The following is a 24573-nucleotide window of genomic DNA, read 5'->3' as shown; positions in this document are numbered from 1 at the left end:
GCTAGCCACACTGTCTCTATTGAAGCCTGTAAGCAAACAGCTAGAGAAAAGCAGTAAGACAAGCACATCTGCACTTCCGTGAGCACTTTCAGTACTCCCAGTGGTATGGACCTTCACAGCCTGCTGCGGTTTGTCTACCGAGCAATCCCTCAACGGCTCCACAAGTTTATTATCTTCCAGCTATTGTATGTTCTTCTGAGATGAAAGAAAGGGAAGAAATGGTATTTCAAGCATGGACAAACCATAGATTTAGAAATGGCACAGTAATGGTCTATATTTTGTTCCTCACTCTCTTCATAGCATTTCATAAGATTTGATGAGCTCTCTTTGATCGCTGCTAAGCGCAGAGCCGGTGGTTTCATGGTCTCATCTATCAGTATCAAGATCCCATCCGGAGAGGTGACAGCCACTCTGGAGCCCTTCACTTTCTGTGAAAAGTTCATAGTGTCTCCTGCCTCCAGTACAACTCATCTCACATTTACCTCCACTGAAGGCAGCTACCACGCTCCCTGCACTATCCTTTTATGCCGAATCAGGGAAATACAACACATTTCATGAATTATTTCAGTTAAAATCTGGAAGTTGCATTGATCGCTGAAAAGCCAGCAATAATAAGGAAATGTGTACACGGGACAAAAAGCTGCTGAAATGATCCCAGCATGGAGGATAGGGCACTTCTACTGACGGGGCAGTGCACGCAGGAAGGAGCTCTGTGGGGCTTTGATCCTTCAGCTATTTGAAACCACACAAAAGCTGAATGAAAAAGGTACGAGATCCCAAAGGAGTCAGATTCCCACTTCTCCACAGCAAGCTTCTAAAGTTCTCTTTTTATGACCACCTTCCACCAAAATAAATAAATCACTTCAAGCAAAAAAAAAAAAAAAAAAAAAAAAGTAAACCGAGTAAACCAAGGCATTTCCACTCAATTCCTTTCATGTCTTTCCACCACCTCATCTAGAGTCACATGCTCAGTCCTGACCTTTCCAGATTTTCCTCTCTGCCTCGCCACACTTATTCAGACTATCAAATTCATTTAGTGAAACTATCCTATCCTTTCACACTTGACTCTTTTCACAGACAAGCAGTTCATTTTCATGCAGACCCACTTTTAACTTCAAAAGGTTGCTTTGTATGGCGGCTTCTGATGTCCCTTGTTTAAAACACTTTCAAATAAGGATCTGAAAAATGCTGTAGCTGGGAACTCAGCATCTTCTCTGTCCCTCCTGAAAGAAAAAAAAAAAAAAAAACAAAAAAAAGGGAAAAAAATCCACTATTAAGCAGAGCGAGAGGCCATGCACTCACACAGAACTTCTATAGCTTGTCAGTAGCTTTTAGCTCTTCTGCACACAGCCACAGTCACAGTGAGTGCTCAGAGAGCCAACACTTGCCTGTACGTTAACCATTTCTGAAGGACCAAGTGGAGCAAGAAGGGACAAACTCACAGCACCCCACTGGTCACTGCACCATCAAGGAGTGCTGCAACGTCCCCCACTCCAGCCAGAAGGCTTTGCCTCTTCCAAGATGCTTCAGTGATCACGCAGAAACAGCTGAATTAACAGGACTACGTGCAATTCCATAAAGCAATTAGGTGGGAAGATGGAGCAGAGCGGCTGGGAAACTCACACCTTCTAAGCACACCTAGAAAATACATTTGTGTCACAGCAAACTGCTGTGAGAACTAATGGAGCAGCTTTATTCACCAAAGCATTTTTCATTTGGAGGCTACAAATACAGGGGAAAGCTTGTTCATCGCTCACTTTGGAATCAAAGTTTAAGAATCATTTTCAATTTAAATTATTTATAACTCAGTAGTTTCAGGGGAAAAAAACGCACTGAAAGGAGTAGTACATTACAGTAAAATTCTCATTAATTTTCTAGTGAAACATTTGGGTTTCCAAAACCTGACTTTAAAAGTTAATTACGCACAATGTGGACGCTCCAAAGTCAGGAGGAGCTCAGATCTGAATGCTGTCTAGTCACTTTTGCAAAACCTGTATGAAGAAAACATTATAATCATGCTGTTTTCTTGCCAGAATAGGAGAGAGGAAGAAAAAAAAAGGTACTATCAGCATTTTTAAAACCACATTTTAATCCCAAGAGGGTTTTGTTTGTATTGGCCTTTTCTCCCACAGAACTCACCATCCCTATTCCATCCCTATTTCTACCACAACAGTCACGGCTGCTTATCCAGCAATGCATTCAGCTAAGCCAGAATTGCAGCCACTCTTCTCGTTTTCCCCCGACTTTGGCAAGAGTAATGCAGAGAGTTAGCACAGGCCTCCAGAAAAAGGCTAAGATTGACTTCTTTGGCTTAAACACCTGCTCCCCTTCCCCTGAATCAAAATGGAAATACAGCAATTGAAAGCGTCATTGTTCTCACACAAGTTCTACTTCCCTTCAGCTCACTCCTCATATCAAAACCACAGCACTGAAAAAGTCAAACAATTTTCCAGCTGAGTGCAGGACCCATTGATAAACAAAACTGGTTCAAGACAAAATCACATCTTCTGTATTAAAATACTGGTCAAGCTGCTGACAAGGAGACAAATGAGTTTTTAAAGCACTAACATTAGCTCACATAAAATTAAAAATGGTCATATTGAAAGAAAGTTGGATAACAGTGATGTGTCTCATGCAGCCCAACACTTCATTTTGATTTTTTGGGGTGTTATTAGAACAGAACATCTCCACTCTCTGGAATTCCATTTAATTTGTTATTGCCATGTACAGCTAATGCAGGAGATTAGATGAGGTTCTGAAAGTCTTTTACACATCTCAGGGCAGCAGTGCCCTCTCTGCTTAGGCCAGTAACTCCAGCCACCAGCCAGCGCCGACAACCCACAATTAACCATTTCCCCCTGCCCCCATCCCTTCCCATTCCATGTGACAGAACCACACCAGCCTGATTCAGAGTCAGGCCCGGGGCCACACAGGCACCATCTCAGCATCATCTGAGACTCAGAAGCAGCAAAAGACAGAACATAAACCACAAATGGAGGCCAGCACCCAACAGGACTGCTGACTGTCCAAATATTTAACCTCTCTCCAGTGCCGCAGGTCAGGGGGATTAATCAAATAAACTTGTGTATCCTAAGGGTTTGCCCATTGTTTGTTCTTCCTTTAAATCTTTAGGTTGGATATTAGGAAGGATTTATTCTCAGAAAGAGGGGTGATGCGCTGGCACAGCAGCCCAGGGAGGTGCTGGGGTCACCATCCCTGGAGGTGTTCAGGAGCTGTGGGGATGTGGCACCGAGGGACGTGGTCAGTGGGCATGGTGGGGTGGGGTGGGCTGGATAATCTTAGAGGGCTTTTCAAAGTCTAATGATTCTGTGATTCTTATCTGACTTTAGACTCTGAAGAACTGAGCCCCAAGCAGCTATTAATATTTGCATACAAAAGCCAATGAAACAGATGTCTAGATTTCTACATCATCAGCTGAAAGTTCTTTAAAAGGAGGTATTTTTGCTACATACAAACAACATGACAAGTCTTTTCAGCGCACACTAGCAGCATGCTCTGACAGGTAGAGGCTATGCTACACTAGGAATCTAGAAACCTAAGTGATGCCATAAGATTTTGATTTAGCAGAGTGTTGTTAGGGTAGTATGGTTAGGTCGTGGTTGGGACTCAATCTTTAAGGTCTTTTCCAATCTGAGCAATTCTATGATTATGTAAGATGTAATCATGCTATAAAGTGGGAATATGGCACAGCAATTCTCCCAGACTTGACCATTCAAAATTACCAGGACAAGAGAACAGCAATAAGCACAGGCAAAGTAGATGCAAAATGTTTTCAATGTGTTACAGTGGAAATGAAAATAAATCTAGGACTAAAATATAGCTTACTTTCACAGGTTTCTAATGCCATTTGTCTTCATTCAACAAGAATTTATGCACCATTTCAACCTGATAAGAATTTAATTCTAAGTAATAAAGCCTTACAAATTGAATTCAAAGGAGGAAAAAAACCACCAGCATTTCCCAATTATTTTCAGAGCCCCACAACTCGAGGCTTCAGCTAAGGGAGCAGGGAAAGCTGCCACCACAAAGCGGAGCTGACATACGACCCCTGGATACAGCAGCACTAGCAGGCAGCTATGCTAAAATCAATACTAATTCTGCACGCTTCTGTTATGAAAATAAAGCTATGAAATTCCCTCATGCCCACCTGCCAAAGGGACAAAACTCAGACCAACTTTGTCGGAGAGGATTTTTAAAGCCTTTCTAAAGGCATGTAATGGATTCCAAGAGCGATCGTGCACTGAATGTTCAGTGAACCAAATAATTTTTAATACATTCCTCAAGGGAGTTTATTTTATGTTTTTAAATCACTGAGACCTTGCAGTGACACTCTGATTCAGAAGAAAAGAAAGGCCAGTGCTCATGGGGTGCGGGCTTTGTTTCTTCCAGGGTGGTTTTTTTGTTTTTTTGTTTTTTTTTTTTTGAAAGAAGAGCCATTGTGCCTACTACAGTTTCTAAGTAGGCAGCAAGAAATATCTGGATTTCTACAAACCTTTAACTTGCAAAATCACTTCTGAAAGAGTACAGTGAGCAATTTTAAGGTTTCCCCTTGCAGAAGAACTACATCAGCAAAGAAAGTTGATCTATGGAAGAAATTGCAGCTGGAACCAGGCAGCTCACCTCCCTCAGACGCAGCTGCACGAAAGCAGGAGATCCACAGGGCTCCCAGAACTACGGGCCCAGGTTTGGAATCCGAAAGCAACGCAAATCAGGGCAGCTTCCAGGTTTCAGGCTAACCTCCTCTCCCCCGGCACCAACGAACACCCACCTTACCAGCCACCCTGTGCTGCGACGGCAGCGTCAGCACGAGATGCAGCTCCTGCAGAGAGGAAATGTTCTCAGCTGTACCACGCAGCGTGCAGGAGAACAAGACGAAGAGCCCCCAGCGCTGCTGCCGTTAGAATGACTTCAGCGGGATTAGGCAGAGCTATGGAGGGAAAGCCTCACACAATGAGTCCTTTCATAGAGCAGAAACAAAACCTAACGCTAATCACACCAGCGATTCAGTTTCCTCTCCTAATTCCTAATCAGACATCAACAAATAAAAGCGAAACACTTATTCTTATTTTAATTCTGTGAAATAAACACAAGCGAATGGAAGCGCTCAGCCCGCACCGTCTGAGCTCTGCAGCCCCTTTACCTCCCCACGAATGCACGGGAAGCTCAGCCTGCTCACACCACCGCTCGCAGAGGGGACTGGGATGGGAGATCCGGAGAAGAGCAGCGTTAACAAGCGAGAGAAACTTCAAAGCCCGGAGACAAACTCAGCTGAAACACTCCTCCGTACAAAAGGAACCTTGAACCGCAGCCATTAGAAAAAACATCTGGTGCGCCGCTTTGATTTTCAACGTTAGTCATTGGACAGAAACAAAACATCATTATTTTTTCCCCCCAAAGCAGCAAATAATTGCAAATCCACTTCTACATATAACCTATCATTTATCACCTCATCAGCGACTGCTTGAGTCTGATGGAATTAAACACTCAAGTCAGGCCGTTTTTGTTAAAAGCAATAATTACATTGTTACTAGAATATACAATTAGGTAATAAAAAACAAAAACAAATCTGCCTGGCAATATTTTTTATGCACTCTCACAGAAATATTACCAGACTGGAAATAGGCAACGCTATAATAATAATAATAAAAAAAAATCCACTTGCACCGAAGTATAGCTACTTCTAATTTAAAACTTCACCCACAGGCAAAAATACATAAATGATTAGTATTGTAGTGTTTATTTTAATTACACTGTGCAAGAAGAATCCAGGAGGCTGTTAACTCACTTCAGATACAAAGGAAGCCAATATCTGAGCGCTCATCCCCACTTGCAGCCTGGGCACCACGCAGCTCAGCCCACCACCACCCCAACTCCAACAACGGAACGCCAGCATTTCTCCTGACATCCCAAGGCAACGTGCAGCAGAGGCATTGCTCACCAAAAAACAAACAAAAAGGAAAGCAGGAGGTCATCAGATTCCTCACCTGCTCCTCGCAGACAGCATTTAAGAGCATCAAAAATTCAATAGCCTTCCAAGCACTATTCGTCAAAGTTTAATAAGAAAAAAACCAGAAAGCTTTATCTCAAACTCACATTTACAGACACTTTCCAGCAATCTGACTGCTACACAATGTGTTGTTCTGCACCGCATGACTCCTGGTGCCTGCCTTAAACACCAGTGATCCAAGCAAACAAAGCAGTCCATGGTTCCCAGTTATGAAAGACGTGGTCTTGTCTTGATAGGACAAGAGGGAACGGCCTTAAGCTGTGCGGGGGAGGTTCCTTTTGGATATTAGGAACAATTTCTTCACCAAAAGAGCAGTGATGCACTGGCATGGGCTGCCCAGGGAGGCGGTGGAGTTCCCGTTCCTGGCAGTATTCAAGAACTGTGGAGACGTGACAGTGAGGGACATGGTCAGTGGGCATGGTGGGGTGGGTTGGGGACTAAATGATCTTAAAGGTCTTTTCCAACCTTAATGGTTCTGTGATTGCTGCAGCCCCATTGCTGATCCCAACAATTCTGCACACGTCTTTTAAAGACAGACATTTGCCCATCTATCTAAGTGGTCTTGGCCAACCAACAAGCCTTTGATCGCTCTTCAGAAAAAGACATCATCTTAAAAAATGCTCAACTTGATGGCAACAGGTGGGCGGTTGCTGGAGGAGCGTGGCAGCCTGTTGCCTCATAATCCTTTCGAACTCTTCCTTCTTATAATTAATTATGCTTCTTATTTCTTCCACAGACATAAGCAAGAGATCGTCACTGAGTTATTACAGCAGCACACTTTCACTTTGTAAGCAACATTATAATAAAGCTTCAGGTAAGAAACATAGTAAGAGCCACGCACAATTATCGGCAGAAACAGCTTGCTCCCATAAAGCGGCGGTGTTTTATCACTGAGGCACACGTGTCACCCTTCCATACATTTCTCCCGTACAGATGAGGCTCTCTGTGAGCCACAGCAGACCAGAAAGCCAGGGAAGTGAGCAGCCAAGGAACGGAAATGGGAGCAAAGCACAGCACGCTGCTGGGCGGTACAGGCCCATCAGAATCTGCACTCATACAGCTCTCCTCTAAAATTCAACCACAAGTAACAGAAGAGCTCTCTGTCCATCAGCCAAGAACAGAGCTGCAATCATGCCCATATCCCGGGCCCCCAGGAGCTCTCCCTGCTGATCTGTGTGGGTGAAGAGGTTGGAGCCCACAACTATGGACTGCAAAAGATGATGTCAATGGAAGAGCTGCCCTGAAATGCCCCTTGTGAGCCAACAGTCCAAACAAAAGACTCCAGCAGGTGTTCCATCACATCACTGCACATAAAGCATGAAGCAAGCCCATGGATCCAGGGAAATGTCAAACCCAAACCAATGAGACTTGCCGAACCATAACCTCACAAGGGTTTGGAAGGTGACAACACTTTTCTTCAATAGTTTATAATTTTACTCCAATGTCAAGAGGCAGAATTAAAGCAGGAACTCCACAATCTGTTGAAATACTTCTCTCTCTTGGTGCAGCTCGTGCTTTATTAATGGAAGATACCTATGGACAAGGCTACAGCGAGGAGACAGTTGGTATCTGGAACACACCTTCAGAAACTCATACCTCAACCTTGAGTTAAATACAATTTTATGAGTATGCTTTCTACCACATAATAATGCATAGATTAGAATACATAAGACTGTAAAGCAATTTTGTCTGTGCCCAAGATCAGTCTCAGCAAAACCAACAAGAATATGTATCACAAATTATTTCTACATCCACCTGTCCATACATTGAAGAGGTTAATTTTCACTATTTACATTAATTGTTACATATTTCACTTAACTTTAACAGGGAAAACGTGTTATTGGATCCTGCGTGCATTTTCTATTCAATTTGTATCACCTCACAAATTCTGTATTACAAGTAGTTAAAACACGATGGAAGGTGCCATCATAAATTACAGGTTTTTTTGTTAAGAAAGAATTACTATCGATTCTGCAACTACTAAACCTTTGATCAAATTTGATGAAACAAATCCTACTAAGATATAAACGTAACTGCATTGTTTGGAGAAAAGTAGTATGTCAAAGTTCACAACTTCATCCAAAAGTCAAAGTATTTTTTTCCCCCTCCCATTTCACATCCTCAAAACACATGACACCTCAATGCCTTCTCAGCACCACGTACAAAAGGACGAGGCCCTTCTTAACCCACTTCTGTTGGTCTCCACTGAGATAAAAGACCAATTGTATTTTTTTATGTCTGTACCATAAAATCCCAACACCAGGCTAACCTTTCATACTTCTCATACTCGATTTACCTTCCCAATTAGCGAGCCTATCAAAACACAGACATCCTCACGTACACAGCCCAACTAAAGGCTCTGACAGTCACCAAACCTGCTCCAGAAGATCCTGACAACAATCCCACTTCCATCCCTCCTCACAAAAGCCTCTAGAAATGTAATGGCTTTTCCAAAACACTCCAAGAACTAATTTTGTGAGGAAATTTAACTGGAGGATCAAGTACCATCCCATGAATAACTTCCCGCTCCTGCAGAGAGGAGTTATTACAAAGCTTAAGTGCCCGGCTGACTTCAGCAGTTAGGATGACACACAGGAGAAGAATCCGTACACTGGAGGGATAGAAAAGCAGCTACGCTATGTGGATCTCATAAAATAGAACAGATGTTATCCTTCGCATACACACATGCAACTCAGTGTCAAGCACTCCATTTGAAGAGGGGAAAAAAAAAATAAGGAAGAGAGGCCTATTAACCTGAGAGATAATTCCTCTCCACAGTCAGATGCATGCATGCTTTGTTTAATTATAAGCAATGACGAGGTTTCTAACACTGCTTTTGAGAAAGCAATGTCACATAGCCAATCTTCACATTTCTCCTCTCTTCAGTTTCATCCGACGACTCCTAACTGTAAACTTCTTGTGCCAACCTAAATAATTCCTCTCTTTCTCAGCAAGGCTGGAAGAAAGCACTTACCCACTTGCCAGCTGCAGCTGAAATTTTGTGCCAAGAAATAAATGCCTTTTGGGCAGGTTGGAAACTGGAAGCTTCTGTGCCTGCTGAAGGACAAGGGTAAGAGCAGGACAGCCCTATTCTTTCCCAAATTAATGGCATTTCCATATTTCAGCTACACAGTGAATTGCACTTAATGAAAGCATCTGAACTGAGCTGCCTCCCCCTCGCTCTGAGCTGAGGCGTTAGGAGATGCTCTACCAGTTTTGCTCTTAACTAGATTATATACATTGCTTCCATCCCCTGCTCCAGAACTTGTCTCTCTATTTCTGCTCCTTAGAAAAGGTCTCAGACAACGGGCTCCTTGAAGGAGCCCGACTATTGCACCATGTTTCTCAGGAAGACACAGTTGTGCACACACAGCATGCCCTACCACTAAATAGCAGCACTCCAGCTGCTCTTCCTTAACTCCTTGCAGAACTCGAGGATGAGTTCTGCACCACTGCTGGTGCAGCTCACTGCAGCCTCATGAGCGTGGCAAAGGTGAAGACCAAGGGCTGCTTCCACCTGCCCCAAAGGCACGAAAGCAGAAAGGTCATGTTCAGGAGCAGTGCAGCGTCTGCATACAGGGCTTCCACCAAGGCACTGCCGACAAGCCTGACCCCTCTGCTCCCTGGTTTGCCTCTTCTCCAATCTCCCACAAGCTCCCCTGACCGCAGGACACTGCTGCCCATCCTGCATTTTTCAGGGCTCTGCAAAGCTCTATACACAACTTCTAATAATAAATCACAACTGCAAAAACAAAGCCATGAACAAAACTTGTGCTGTTTGAGCAGAAAGCACTCTTACCCTCCTTGGTCTACAATCATTGGCCCCTTTCCCACCATCCCGTTTGCATTTTGGTAGCAATTTGAATTTTATATTCAGGAACGCTTGGCCAAAATTCCTCAACAGCCATTAGAAGCTCAACTAAGAGAAACATATAAGGATGGCTGTGTGCTGTGCCAAAACCCAAGCGCTCACTCCTACAGAAAGCAAAACACATGTGCCTTACTAACCTGAGCAAACCATGAGGTATACTAAAAGAAACAAATGTCTCAAGACACGCAACAGTATCACAAACTTGGTTTCAATACACACAGCACAGGGCATGCCCCTGCTACCTTCACAAATGGAGCCGAGCAGCACCCCTCCCCTCTGCTCATTAGAGCTCTACGACTGGTGCCTCCCGTGTGCCTGCATGCACCGTTTCATTAAGCTCACTTGACATTACATGAAGAAAGAGTACAAGAAAATTGCATATTCCCTGCCTAAAGTAAACTTGTCATTTAAACCCAGCGTACAGATAGAATCTGATACAGCACTGGCGCCGTGAGTCATTCCTCAGCTTCAGAGTTTGTACGACAGTATTCTTACATATGTTTTGCAATACTTTCCAGTCAGCTACCACCCTGTGTAATTACAAGTTTTTACTGGAAAGGAAGCATACATCTTGCATCTGAGCACTGCACTGAAGGAGTCTGCTCTTACAGCCGGATTCTGAACAGATGTAACTGCATGAAAGGAGCCCTCCAACTGTACGCAAGGTGAAAGCGAAGGCACCTCCTGAAGTGGTGATGGTGAGCATCACACACACTTCCCAACAATCTCTTCCTGGCAGTTCAGGTGCCAGGCCCTCGCTAACACAGCTTCTTTACTACTTAAGTTAGAGCTGCACTCATTCAAACCCTGAACCAGGCATCTGCTATCCATTACAGGTGCTTCACTCGAGAAGAACGCGTTACTTCTGTACCGTGGTGAAATAACCCATTAAAAATTCTCCCTGCTGTGCCAGCTTCACCTTTTGTTTTTAGGCCAGGTAACAGAGGGGTAATTTAACTCTCAGCCCTGGCTTCTGAGTGGTGCTGGAAGAAAGAAAGGTACTCAGAGCTGAGATGGAAAGGTTTGTCCTGCTTGGCATTTCCAATGGGATCAGCCCCAACCTGTGCCTGGTGGCACTGCAGGGACGTTCCCCAAGCACCACTCCCAGCCTGCACCAGCACACAGAGCTCTTCCTCCAAGCTTTGGGGTTTGTTTTAAAGCCAGTCATCATTACTCCTATTGAAATTAAAATGGATCAGATGGGAAAAAAATGAGGAGAAAAGCACCCTCTGTGCAACAAAGTTGGCTGATTCAGATTCAGGCGCACACAGCAACAATTGGGCTTTTTTTCCCCCCTCCAAACTGCACATACTATGACCTACAAGAAACATTTTCTGCTTAAAAGTAATACTTAAATGGAGATCTATGGCTGAACGTTATCACAAGGATTGCACTTACTTGACAGTCTGCTATTAGCCAACTCCATTATCGCTATTTGCAGTTTTTAAATGTACAGATTCAGAAGTAACTGTACAAAGCCTCCATTACAAGTGGATTTATGGAAAGCCACAGCAATAATCATCCTCATTAAGCATATCTTCCCACAGCCCTGCATTATGTGGACACAAAGAGGAAAACATTTCTTCTCTGTTACCCACAAGCTTAGATCTTTCTCCTTATAATCACCAGCTCTGACTGCCTTTGCCAATGACAGTTAGGTAATGTTCCCAAAAGCAGGACTTGGGTTAAAAATAATGAAGAAATACCTGCACATCTCTCAGCCCACAGAACAGGAAGGCTGCTGCTTGGGTTTTCCAGGTACTGACCTTCTCGCTGCCAACATGGATGGGAATAAAACATTATCACCACCTCCTGCTATGTCACTGACAGCCTGAACCATACTTCTCCAAAATGCATCTACGGATACGTGTGTGCAAATAAAAGGGCAGATGGCAAAATTGGTAACAAAGCTGAATTACAAGAATCTCTTGAGTTGAAGTGATGTATTAACTCCACAGCCCTGTGCTAGTTTGACCGCATGCGGTCACACCGAGCCCTATCCCAACAGGCAGGGCAGCATACATGGCAGTGACGTATGCTCAGAAACTTGCACGGTGCAATGGAGGGGTGAAGACTGACATGAGAAGTTAGCCACCCCCCCTCGCCATGCAGACAGCCCTTCTGGCTCTCCCCACACTCCAGCACAGGGACGCGCTGCTCCCATGGCCTCAGTCCCATAGCAGAAATAATAAGATGAGGATTAAAGTACACTTGCTCCCTCCATAAAACCATTCCCGTGAGCTGAGCACTTCCTGCATTGCTGGAAGGAGCGTAGTGTACTTAAATAAATAAATAGATACATGGAAAAGAAAGAAAGAAAAAAGCTGTTTTAAAGCCACCCTGGCAGCTCAGGAACAACCACCCATAGCCAGGCACAGAGATAAGTCAATTGCAGCAGTGGACCTTTGTAATCTCAAATTAAATTTGTCATTTCTCTTAACATTTACTTTGAAAAATGAGCAGTGGTGGTTCTACAAGAGAATAAGGAAGCTGTATTTGCCATCCCCACTCACAGCAGCCGTCCTCAGAGAGCTCTACAACAGCAAATATCCAACGTCACCTACATTTGCAGTGTTGGTTATCCGGTTATCCTCAGATTAAACCACTCCTTATAGCTCAATTCTACACTCGACGCTGGCGATGCAACTTCATTTGCTTACATCTGAGATCAGCACAGCGCTCCGTAACGCCGTACCGCAGCTGCCCTGGTCAGTCTCCTGGAAACACGGCGCATCCCTCCAGCAGGAGAGCAGAAACACTTCCCTCTATTCCACGTACTCACGCAGGGCGCTCACACTGCTCCAAGTCGGCTCCCGGGAGCTCCCTCCCACAGCACCCGGACAGCGGGCGCTCACTCCTCAACGAGCCCAGAACACCGGCCCGAGCCCCGAGCCGCTCGCCCCGAGCCCAACACCGAGTCCAACAGGTCACGGCTCCCCCAGCCCGGCGGCGGCTTCGGGGGCTCCACGCTGAATGCGGTTTATTTCCCGGCCGATCCCGGGACCTCCCCCCACCCGCAGCGCGGGGCCCTTTGTTCTCGCACCCGTGGCCCCGCGCCCCGCGCTCTCCCCGGGGGCACGGCGCGCCCCGCGCCCGCTGCAGCGCCCTCCCTGCTCCGAGAGCGGCACCGCACCGCCCGGCAACGCCGCGAGCCGCCCTCGCCCTCCCCGCGCCGCTCCGGGACGGCCGCCCCGGGGAGCCCCGCAGCCGCAGGGAAGGTCACGCCGCGGCCCCCCGGAGCGCGGCGCCGCGGCGGCAGGTGCCCGGCCGAGCCCCGCTCCCCGCCCGGGGAGGCCCCCCTCGTTGCGAAGCCGGCGGCGACCGCGCACCGCGTGGCGGTCCCGGAGGGCGTGGGGGGTGGGGGATCCGGCAGCCCGATCCCGGCGGCCCAGCGGGGCAGAGCCCGGCCGACAGCGGGGCCGGCGCCGGGGGCGCGGAGGCGAGGGGCTCAACAGGCGGCGGAGTTTGGCGGCTTCCCGGGAGCCGAGCACCGCCGCGAGGGGCTGCAGGGAGAAGGCGCCGCGGCCGTAATCACTTACCGGAGCTCCGGGGCTTCGCCGCCCGCATGCTGCCTCCGGCCGCCGCGCGAGAACCGCCCGCCGGCTCGGCTCGGCTCGGCTCGGCTCCGCTCCTTCAACCTCAGCCGCCGCCGCTACCGCCACCGCCGCCGCCGCCGCTGCTGCTGCGCGGGACCGCGCTCCGCGCGCGCCGCCGCCTCCAGCCCGCCCCCGCCGGGGCCGCGCGCCGCGCCCGCCCCTTCGCCGCGCCCGCCCCGCCGCCGCCGCCGCGCCGCCACCTGCCGCCCTCCGCTCACCTGCGCTGTGCCCGACCCCGACCGCCGCGCTCGGCCCCGACGCGAGGCGCCGCAGCGCTGCTCCCGGTCGCGCTCGGCTCGGCTTCGCTCCGCTCCGGCTCCGCCGACACGCAGCCCTCCCGCCGAGTCGGCCCGCAACCCGCGGGCACGGCCCACCCCGGCCAGGTGTGGGCGGGGGCGGGAGGCGGCCCGGCGGGGCGGGGCGGGGCGGGCGCGGTCCGGGGCCGGCGCTTGCTCGACGCCGCCGGAAGGAGCCGGGCCGGGGCCCCCCGGCTCCGCGCTAAGGGTCGGTGCTTATGCAGCACGAGCGGTGCGGCCGGGGCCTGCAGAAAGTTTCCGCGGCGGCAGGTGGACGGCAGGCTGGGACCTGTTGCAATTCCTGATCGTTTTGGCCACGTTTCATCAAGCACTTGTGACTGGAGAACTGTCTCGGCCCGCGCGCCCGCAACCACACGGTTTCTTTGGCTGCCTTGGCGCTTACATCCCTACTTCTCCCCCAGCAAGTTTCCCGCACGGTGTAACCGAGCCGCTTCGTGCCCCTTCGCACGGCGGAAGGGTTAAGTCCCGCTGCGCTGAGCGTTTCGGTGCTCGCTGGCTCCTGGCCCAGCGCTCTCTCGGTGCTGGATTGCATCAGAGCGGGCAGGAGCACCTCGCTGCGCTCCCCCTCCGCGCGCTGTACTTGGAGCGCCTTGCCGTTTCCCACGGCATGTTAATTTTTTCCCCTGTGGTCTCCAGGATTTTTTCTCATGTGTTTCTTGGAGGATGTTCTGCCCCGGTCCTCCCACCCAGGTTGAACCAGGGCGCTGCTCCGCTCTGCCTTACACCGGGCGCCTGGAGCCCATCTTGCAGCTCCGGTACACGGCGAGCCCTTGGTCCCGAGGCACTCCCTGCTCGGTGTCCGAATGTCGCTGCGGAGCAGTCCTTCTGTGCGTTACCCAGCGAGCTCGCGGAGCTCCCAGTAAGTGTAGCTGGCGCGGGGCCAGGCAGCACTGCCAAAGTGCCCGTGGGTTCGGCGCTCCGTATGAAAATTTGGATGTGCTTCAGAGCGCGGGGAGCTGGGAGAGCCTGGCTTAGGCAGGAGCTCCCAGGGCTGTGTGGGTGTCCGTTCCCTCGGTTCACACATCAGTGAGTGTCAGGTGGGTCAGCTCAGCCCGTCCCCTCTCCACTTCATGTGGAAGTGACAGGTTTTTGATTTTTTCTTAAAAAGAATGGAAGATTTGGGATTTAACGCCTCCTTTGCTGATGTTGTCAATCTCTTAACAGCTGATGAGAGGAGACGTTGAAATGCTGAGCCAACCTATGGGATAGATTTTAAAGACACTCCTAGGCACCTAAAACAGGGGTTCCTGAACACCTTTACAAATGTGGATTCATGGGACTGACACAGAGCTACATCATAAACTTTTGATGCCCTGGAGCTTCTAGCCAAGACTTGCAGGTAAATGATTGTCCCATGGCTGTAAGCCATTAATCATCGGCAGCATGAAACAAAGAGTGTTCACGTATGGCTACCACTCAGAAATCCTTGTTATTCCCTTGCACACTTGATGCCTTCGGTACATAAAGCCTCGGAGGACGATGACTGGTGTGAGCCCAGGAGGCACTGGTGCCTGGACCCCTGAATATGGGGCTGCCTGGTGGTCACCTCTTTATCTGTTCGAGCATTCCACAGTGGTGAGGCACCATTCCTCAAAGCAAAGGCATCCACCTAGGTAGTATGCTTGCTACAGGATAAGCTGACATGTTGTCACCAGAGGTACATTCTGATGCAGGCGTCCACCAGGCTCTCATGACCCCCCTATGCAGCCATTCTGGCAGTAAGTCACAGAGCAAAGCTTTGGTGTGTGCTCATACTGCTGGGCTTGGAGGTCGCAGCTCTTGGTGAACCCTCAGTGCATCCCTCTCTTCGATCAGATCATTAGATACACATGCCCATACTCTTGCCACGCGTACCATTTGATAGTGAGCTGGTGTACAGATTCTGTGGGGTGGGCTTGGTGTTCCTTTAACCTTTAATCAGTATGAAATCAAAAGACCAGGATTCTGATTTTTTTTACACTAGTCAGACCAACTACCTTCCTCATTTCAGGTGTTGCAAAACTTGCTAAATACTTTGGATGAAATTAGTAAGCTGCAAAGCCTGTTGGACGCTCGTGCCTTCTCCAGCTAATTTTCATAGAGGGACAATTCTGGCTGATGACTTTTTCTCACCTGATTTTGTAGTAATTGTCAATCGTATCATCAGGTCTTCTGGTTTGTATCACAAGTGCCTACTGCAATGCTCAACTTTGTGCTAGTGTAAGATAATACGTCTCCATCTGTAGATCAGCTTGACAGCACAGCTTGAGGACCATATGGCCTTGACTCTGACTGCCCACCAGTTTTTCAATATTACCCCCAAGACTCTTTCATTTCCTTTGTCAGATGGGATTATTAGAATTCACTGTTTTGCTCCAAATAAATTTAAAAAGAATTAGTCTTGCCCATTTCCGTTTTTCCCTGACTGGAAGGAGTGCAGCCTTGCAGGAGCACCGCGATGCTTCCCTGTCTGCAGCACTAGGTGTCTGCTCTGTGGAGCCTTCCCGACGAGGATAACAACTTACCCTGAATTTTGCTTTTCAGCAGATTGCCCTTGATTGAAGGAATACAAGATAGAATTGTAATAGCAGCATGGCCACGGTGCCAAAGTGGTGGTTACTTCTGCTTCCTGGCTGTGGCACCGGTTAAGCCCTGTGGGCTTTCTGCTTCTCAGTTACCTTGCTGCAAATTTGGTACAACTGCCTTTCCCTTTCTTCAGCCTTTGTCCCAAATGACTGCAGAGGTCTGGCCAGGATGTGTGCTGTCTTCCTGTGGTGTTGCATAGTGCTCAGCGCAGCGAAGCTTCCCTCTTGATGGATGCCTTAGAGATCCCACTTAAGCAATAATTCCTGTTGCTCGTTTACCTCCTCGTCATAATAAACTAGAAAGGTACGTTTATTGAAAGAAAAAAAAAAAAAAAAAAAAAAAGCACAAAACACATACACCACCTGACAGTTTGTTCCTGGCACGTAAACATATTTTGGACATCTATTATATGGGGGAAAAAAATCTGCTCCTGTCTGAATAAAGTGTGGCAGAGGAAGGCCTTGTGAGTGCTGAAATTGAATCATAGCATCACAGAGTTATTAAGATTGGAAAAGACTTGTAAGATCATCCAGTCCAACCATGCCCCCTAACCCACATCCCTCAGTGCCATGAGATGTCCTCCTGCTTCTGCTGAGGACAAAACTGGGAGCACTAGGATTACCAGTGGCAACTGGTCCATGGGAGACATTTCCAAAATGCAGTGCCAGGCTCACCTGTGCAGAAATGCAGATGTAACCCTAAAAAATTGGTAATGGGAAGAATAGCTTAAGTCACCAAATTAGATGGTGTACATGTAAGTTAAAGAGAACGACATCAAAAGCTCAGTAAGCTTGCACTGGGGCAGTCTCTGCTCCCCTCCACTTCCTGACAGCTTGTCTCTCCTGTGTTAGGAGCTGGGCTCCATGATCCTTACGGATCCCTCCAGCCCAGGATGATTCCATGACCACCACACTGCACCAAGGCTTCTCATGGCCTCCAGGCCCTCCCCATGCAGCAGGCTGCTGCCCCAAACACTGCGGCTGTCTGCACTGAAATACTTCTCACAGGATCGCTGCGAGGTAGGAAATTACCACTCTCCTCCTCTTAGAGATGCGAAGCAGATGTGGGCAGAAGCTAATTGACTTAGCTAATGTCACTCTGGAGTCTGTGGCAGAGCAGAGCAATGAGATCAGCCTCCTGCCCCCGTGCCATGTGCCAGAGGACAGCTCGTCTCCAACATTTTTGTAAAGATCTTATTCATTGCCCAGGGAAAATTACAGCCCTGTGCAAATTCAAGGCTGAAGCTTTCAGATCATGGCAACCTGGGATGGGAAATTCAAAGAACGGACTCTCAGATCACTACAACCTCAGAGGGAAGGGATGGCTCTTGCTCAGCTCCAAGTTGTTCTGTGGCAGAAATGTGACAGAGCTCTTGTGATTGCTATGAGGACAAAGCTTATTTCCTCTGGCCAATGCCAGGGATCTATTCATGACATCTGATCAAAGCTCTCACTTAATTTCAGCCTCATTAGAAAATCATCACTTTCACACTAGTAAAAGCAGAGTCTTCTGGAAACTAAATTTCAGCCCAATTCTTTTTTTTTTTTTTTTCCCCCAATTAATTTTTAGACTATTCTATTATTTTATATTTAGTATTCAGAACATGCGGAAAGTATTTTAAAAGGAGCTAGGGAGCAAGTAACAAAATAGTAGAGACTGTGAAATTTCAGGTTGCAAATCTGAGACAGGGAATGCCACTCACACAGCTCATGTATACAAGAGTGGGTTTTGATTAAATGTTTCTCCTTATAAGCATTTAGACAGGAAAGGGAGCGCCTTTGCCTTATCCTTACAGCAAATTTATAGACTTTGCTAGAGAGGTTAAACTTTTGTGCTGACTAAACTTTTCCACACCCTCTTTTCTGCAATAAAAATCCACCTCAAATTTTCAGCTCACAACCGAGAAGCAGATGAAGCGATACAGAATGCTTCATATTAAAGCAAGAGAAGTATCCCAAAATACTCTTCTGCACAAAAAAAAAAATAATGATTCTGCCCAAATGTCTGCTTACTCAGCCGGAGCGCTCCGCCTCTTACCAGCTTTTAATATTTCATCACACTGCAAAGCTGGGGCTTTCCCTTGGATGTATCATCAGCTTGAGGTCTGATTGCAAGGTGGATCCTGCCATGAGTCGTGTATTCAGCAGCACCCTCTGACTGCAGCTGAATAAGATGGAGGAAATTGGAAGGCCAGAGCCTGAAGTGTGACTGAGGGAAGGATCGTCCTGAGCGCAGCTCTGTTGCAGATGACAGGCAAACAGGAACAATATGCTGGATTGACGTTTGTCTCCCCAAAGGACCTGGTGTGATTGCTGTTTATCAACTTTTCTTTCTAGCTTTGAAGATCATATCTGGAAATTTCCAGGTGCAGCGTACTGGAAGTCCAGTTTTCCAACCTCAGTGCTTGTGGGCTTGATCTTAAAACGGTGTAGAAATCAAGTATTGTCCCCAGCCAGATAATCAAAATGAGCCCACAAACTAAATTGAGCAGAATTTGGTCACTCCAGTCCTTGGCAGTAAAGGCACAGAGGAGGGATATGAGGAGCTGCCCAGCTATGTACATGAAAGCTGGGATTTCCTCATTCAAGTACTTCACTACGAAGTTGGCTGAGTGCAACAGGCAGCTGTGACCTTAGCAGAAGCTCTATTTCCCAGCTGCACCGTACCTGTTCCTCTTACTACCAGCATTTCCTCCACATGAAGCTCAACATCCCAGCTCTGTGCAAAGCCCAGCTTTCAGTGCCCAGCACACACAGAATGGCACAATTGCTGTGGCTGTTTGTGGTGTATCTGGGATGTGACCAGTACCTGGGACGCAGGACTGGGGCAGTGATCTTCCTCCACTCTGTGCAAATCATCCTCATGCTGCAGCACAGGATTCTGCCCAGGAACAGGTCAGGGATATGAGATACATAACCTCCTAGGCTTCAGCAGGAGGTAAATGCTTCCCAGAGTTTTGCTACCTACTGCAAGATGTGCACTTATTATAAAAATAAACAGAAGCCATCCCCTAATGATTTTTTTTTTCCTTTAATTCATTCTTTCTGCCACCCTCAAACAAAAAAAAAAAAAAAAAGAAGAAAAAAGAAAAAGAAGCCAGCCGGAACTAGCTGTGTTGACAGGTCATTTAAAACCGCTTTTGTAAAAATAGAGTTGTATTTTATGGCTTAATATTTTAGAGGCTGGTGACTGGTTAAACTTCTTTCAGCACCAGCACCTCTTGCTTTGGGCTCCAGCCTTCAAATAAGTCACTGGTTGTCATGATTTACTGTGTATACTAAGGGACAAGTGCAAGATTTTGACAAGAAAAGATATTTGGGTGTTATTTGAGGAGACATGGGGAAAGTCACTTAGCTCAGTGTTTATACAGAATGGCTTTCTTGTTTCAGAGGTCACCTCTGTTAGAATAACAGGTGCAGTCTTCTGAGCACTTCAGACATCAGCTGCGAGGGCATTTGCGCATCAGGGTGAGTAGAGCTTTCCCACTTCAAAATAGTCAGAAATTCAGCGAATATATTTTGTTTAGACTTAACTAAGCTTTCCAGCACAATTCCAGCCAAACACTGCTCTCATTAGAATGCTCAGAGCAATGAATGTGGAAACCCGTTCCTGAAAAATGCACCCCAGCTTTAAAGATAACTGTCCACAAGTGTAAAAGCTGTAAAATGGGTGAGGACCAGGCAATAAACACTGTGCAGACTTTGCTCCAAAGGACAGTCACCCCAGCAGCAAGTGCACAGCCCGCCTCGAAGCTGACCTTCCACAGGCAGGCAGAGCTCACCCACACTTCTGTTTCCCTACCCCACATTTCCTATCCTCAGGTCTTTTTAACAACTGCAGCACGTCGCTTGCCGAGCCCGCGCTGTGCAGGTTCCTGGCCTGGGCTCCTTGCTATCGTATCTGAGCACCTCTCAGTCATGCATGAAGTGATGTGATGGATGTCTGGCTGGGTGATTTGTTCTCCCTTTCCATTCTCTCTCAAGAAGGAGTGTTGGGCCTGCTGTGCTGGGGCTTTGTTGTGTTTTGGTGATGTTTCAGTGCGTGAGATTTGGCTGCGGCTGAGAGGCCGAGGGTGTCACGCACAACCCTCATTCCTCTATCTCCCAAATGAGCTTTGTTGACACGACTTTCACAATTTTTCTGTTATCTGAGCACTGCATTCCTCTGATACCAAGGATACTTGGTGTTGTTGTGTATAATGACATAATGACTAAAAGAATCCAGCTGTATTTTGCCTTCTGCTTTGGGTCTTTAACTCATAGTGGTCAGGCTGAGAGCAGCACAGCCCACACAGCCCTTGCTGTTTTTTGCTCCTTCTCCTGCACCGTGCAGGGCTGCAGCAGCTCAGGGGCTGCAAGGTGCCTGGTCTGGTTCACTCCAAATAGTTCTGGTACTTTCCAGGATTCACAAATCCAGAAAATCATCATCTGTGTTTTTTCTGTTTTTCTTTCCATGTGATATTAGCAGGAAGCTAGCTTCTTCAAGAGTTGTTTTGTTTTGTTTTCACTAATTTCTGCTTTGTATTTTAATTACATGAAGAACACCACAAAAGAGACTGAAAAAAAACACTGTGGCCATCACATTCACATTTGATTTAACCAGCACTCTCCCCATACTTCAATTCTGAGATGAATACAAAAGGGACAACAGCTTTCCAGGTAGAGCGATGTGATAAAACACACAATTTCTAAAAGCAAGTAAAGAACCCTAAATTATTGCAGCTCACCTTGGTATTCAAAACTCAAAACCTCTACTCAAAATCTCCTAAGACACAAAATGATCTTTACCACAGTTGTACAAGACAGATCCCCGAGCACTCCTGTGGCACTGTACATCCTGTGCCATCTCAGGAGCTGGCTTAGAGCAATCTGAACTGATCAGAATGATGCTGCAAAGAAGGACAGACAAGCTGCAGTGAATGCAGGGCAGGGAGATGAGCCCCTTCTCCTTTCCGGCCCCTTCCCAGACACCCAGGAGCTGGGATCAGCTCCCTGAGGCCAGTCTTGCCCTTCCCTGGTGGAAGGCATATCTGATTTTTAGGCCTGAGCTTTGCATACAACTTAGTCCAGGGCCGGTGGGCTGCTTCCCGCAGCAGGGAATGACTTCTTGGTGAGTAATGGAAATTTCTTTCTACAACAGTGAGAGTTTATGCTGGCCTAAATTATGTGTAAAAATACATCCTAGTGTAAAAGATGCCACTTCGTGCCCAATAAAATCCTTCCCCAGGTTAAGATGTGTGTCAGTAGTTCCAGCTGTATGCAGTGCTTGCCCTGGCTGCTGCATTCCACTCTGGCCGTGTGACGCAGCTGTAAATTCAAGTAGCTGCTTGCATTACCAGTGGGGCACAGCACAGCCAGCATGCAGGCGAGCTGGGATGTACTTCATCATTTTATATGTTGCATCTGAGAGACAAAAGCAGAGAGGCAGAGAGAACCTTGGTGCAGGAGAGCAATTTGTTTCCTTCCTCTGTTTTTCCCATCTCTCAGCAGGGAAAGGGGCAGCGATGGTACCTGAGGAGGCCAAGTGGGGTGAAGCCACGTGCTCAGGGGCTGCAGCTTCAGGTGCATTTGCCACATCCCTTTGGAGCCCATTCCAGTGACTTAATTCTACTGTTCAGTGATTAATTTTATTGTTGTTAAAAACGTGTGCCTTAATTTCTTCCCCGAATTTGTCCAGTTTCATTTTTATTAGCTTTTATTATGCCATTCTAATCTGCTAGAGAGTCCTTTAATATTGAAAGGCTCCAAACTGCCAGAATCCTTACCAGAGCTGGGTTCTTGTTTCAGGAAGCTGCAGCATATGCTCTTTGCAGGAAAACTTTCCATTTCTTTTTTCAGCACTCCTTTTATAAAACCGTCCAAATGCAGGTTTGTTCCCAAACACCATTTCTTTCTGAGGGGTGGTGATGCCACCAAAACATGAGCATTTCCCTGGGGCACTCTCCAGGTGTGGGACTTGGGCACGGTTTGGGCTTTGTGCAGACTGCCCACGTGCTCCAAGTGAAGAAGAGCACACAGCGTTGGCTGGAAGAGCACCTTGGTCTTTTGAATGGCATTGAGTGGTGCCATCGTGGCTCTGCAGATACAGCTGCGTCACACTGCCATCCAAACCCTCACCTCTCAGCTCCCACCACGAGGCCACGCTCGGCAGTGACAGCCCTGCCGAGAAGGGAGCAATCCTTTCAAAATGTGAAGATGCATCGCCCCTCTGAAAATAATTTGTACGGAGGAAAAACACACATTAGTGGGATTTGTTGTTTGTATAACCCAGGAACAGTTTTAATTAAACGATAAATCTAAGAAGCAATTAGGCAAAAAGGGGTTGAGGCAGAATTGGTATTTTGAGAGAAAGCTGAGATATTGCAGTTTAAAAATCAGGCAGTTTGTGCGTTCAGCAAGTATCTGCTCCAGCACCTGTGGAAACGCCACAGTGTGGTGTTGCATAAATAGATGCCTATCAGGCGAGGAGCTCCATGGGTAGATGTGTAATTATACAACTTAAAAAAAACCATAATATTTATACTGCAGCCAGGATTGGCTTCAATCATGTGCATAATACATTTATTTGGAAACATCCTAATTATGTGTTTACCTGACAGAAGGAGCCATTACAATTACCCTGGCACATAAAGCCATTTTATAAACCTGCCTGCTTATGCCTTTACCCAAGAGACCTACACCAACTGCACGTTTATGATTATTTATATAAATCCATGAAATATATAAATAATATCATTGTTAAAATACATCATCACAGCATTCTGGACTTCTTTTTCTCTTCCTTCCAGATTCCCATGCAATGCTTTTTTCTCGGAGCTTTGCAGATTAAGAATGCAGCGCTCCTTTCTCGCTGCCCCCCCTCACACACACACAGGTTTCCTCTTTTGGTGGGATGTTGCTGAACTCCCGCCATCTCTAAACCTGAGGCACAGAAGCATTTGGGAGAAAAGGAAACAAGCGTAAGGAATTCCAGCAACTTCACCAACAGTTGGAAGGAGGGAGCCAAGTGGATCTCGGGCCTGACAACCTTTGTAATGACTTTCTAAACAGTGCTCACAAAGCTTAAGTAAAGTCTGGTTCCAATCTGGCTTCATCCTATGCTGTCTGTTCTCAACCCTTCTCCTTCTTTTTTCTCTTTCTAGAGAGAATACTCCACTCTTACTACAGAATGGCCTGGCAGCCTCAGCCAAACATCGCTTCTCCCTCATTAGTGAGGAAATATTGCTTGTAAATATTTTCAGACACAATGTTTTGTTGAATCCTTCCCTGTAACTCATCCTAATCATTAGCTTACACTTTAGACATTTGTAACTAAAATGTGATCATTTACATTTACTCTTCTTCTAGAGGAATATCTTATTTTAAAATTAAGAAAGAGGGGGAGCCATAGCTCTCCTTTCTGGTTGCATGTCCTGACAGCCTGATTGCACAATCTGTTATAATTATGCCGTGCCCTGCAGACCTTCAGGGAGCCATCTTACACAGTAGAATGACTGCTAATTGCTATGGGTAAAACCTTGAGCCCATCGAACTCAAGAGCAAAATTTCCACTAATTTCATAGAGTGAACTCCTAAGACTATCTTCGGAATGATAAACATCAATATTATTTAACACAGTAACTTAAGTGAAAGGAAAACCAAATCTATCATCAATATTATAGAGAGGCTAATAAACTCAATTTCTTGAATTCTCAAGTTACCTGAAAATTTGAAATCTTTAGGTCATCAGTATTAAAAAAAGCAGGATGTCTTAATTTAAACTGACTGAGCCATTTCCTTCTAACGTAATTTGTTATGCCTCTGCAAAATTTTATGATGGAAAGCTGTATGACATGCCTCTAATTTTTTTATGCCAAGGCAAAATGCAAAATGGCAGGATGGATTTGCTGAAAGGCTTAAACATGTCATCTGGGCTAAGATTTGAGATCCAGAAGAATTTGTGCAAGGAAATCACAAGGGTAAATGGGATGTAAGATGCATCTCAGCCACGCTAGCTGCCTTCCCTTGCTGTGGCTGTGATGGATGGCACTGCACACTGGGGACACTAGGGATGGTCCCTGGTGCCACCACCGCCCAGCTCCCACCTCCTCAAGGAGCTGTGGCCCACCTCCACATTCTCCAGCCACTCCCAGCTCTATGTTTACCTTTCTGACCACTAGAGACTTCTTCGTGTTTCTAGTTTAGCTCTCAGACTCTG

General features: G+C 46.9%; 2 protein-coding genes across 10 annotated transcripts in view; one reads left to right on the top strand and one right to left on the bottom strand.

Annotated features, from left to right (window-relative positions):
* Nucleotides 1–13851, bottom strand: part of PTPRF (protein tyrosine phosphatase receptor type F) — a 343189-nt gene extending 329338 nt beyond the window's left edge. For 8 of the 9 annotated variants that reach the window (XM_085231920.1, XM_085231924.1, XM_085231923.1 and 5 more), the window contains exon 1: nt 13439–13580. The gene's annotated coding sequence lies outside the window, so the exon portion shown is untranslated. Of the gene's footprint in view, nt 1–13438; nt 13581–13713 lie in introns of those variants that run through there. The other variant, XM_085231921.1, reaches the window with a different exon arrangement.
* On the top strand, nt 10252–17440 carry LOC146543723 (uncharacterized). The gene is made up of 5 exons (XM_085231856.1): nt 10252–10349; nt 12733–14671; nt 14977–15151; nt 16511–16680; nt 17229–17440. Exons 1-3 carry the CDS (start codon nt 10252–10254, stop codon nt 15019–15021), a joined length of 2082 nt encoding a protein of 693 aa, XP_085087982.1. The 3' UTR covers nt 15022–15151; nt 16511–16680; nt 17229–17440.
* The last annotated feature ends 7133 nt before the right edge of the window (nt 17441–24573 follow it).

This window comes from Meleagris gallopavo, chromosome 10, assembly GCF_905368555.1.
Source record: "Meleagris gallopavo chromosome 10, MGAL_WU_HG_1.1, whole genome shotgun sequence".
Lineage (NCBI taxonomy): Eukaryota > Metazoa > Chordata > Aves > Galliformes > Phasianidae > Meleagris > Meleagris gallopavo.
This window is presented reverse-complemented; position numbering and strand designations above follow the sequence as displayed.

Coding starts and splice junctions, on each gene's coding strand:
- LOC146543723 (XM_085231856.1), top strand. CDS start 10,252: ATGAAGAAAGAGTACAAGAAAATTGCATATTCCCTGCCTAAAGTAAAC. Junction 10,350..12,732: donor TCTGATACAGCACTGGCGCC/GTGAGTCATTCC, acceptor TCCCTCCCACAG/CACCCGGACAGCGGGCGCTC. Junction 14,672..14,976: donor GCGAGCTCGCGGAGCTCCCA/GTAAGTGTAGCT, acceptor ATCTCTTAACAG/CTGATGAGAGGAGACGTTGA.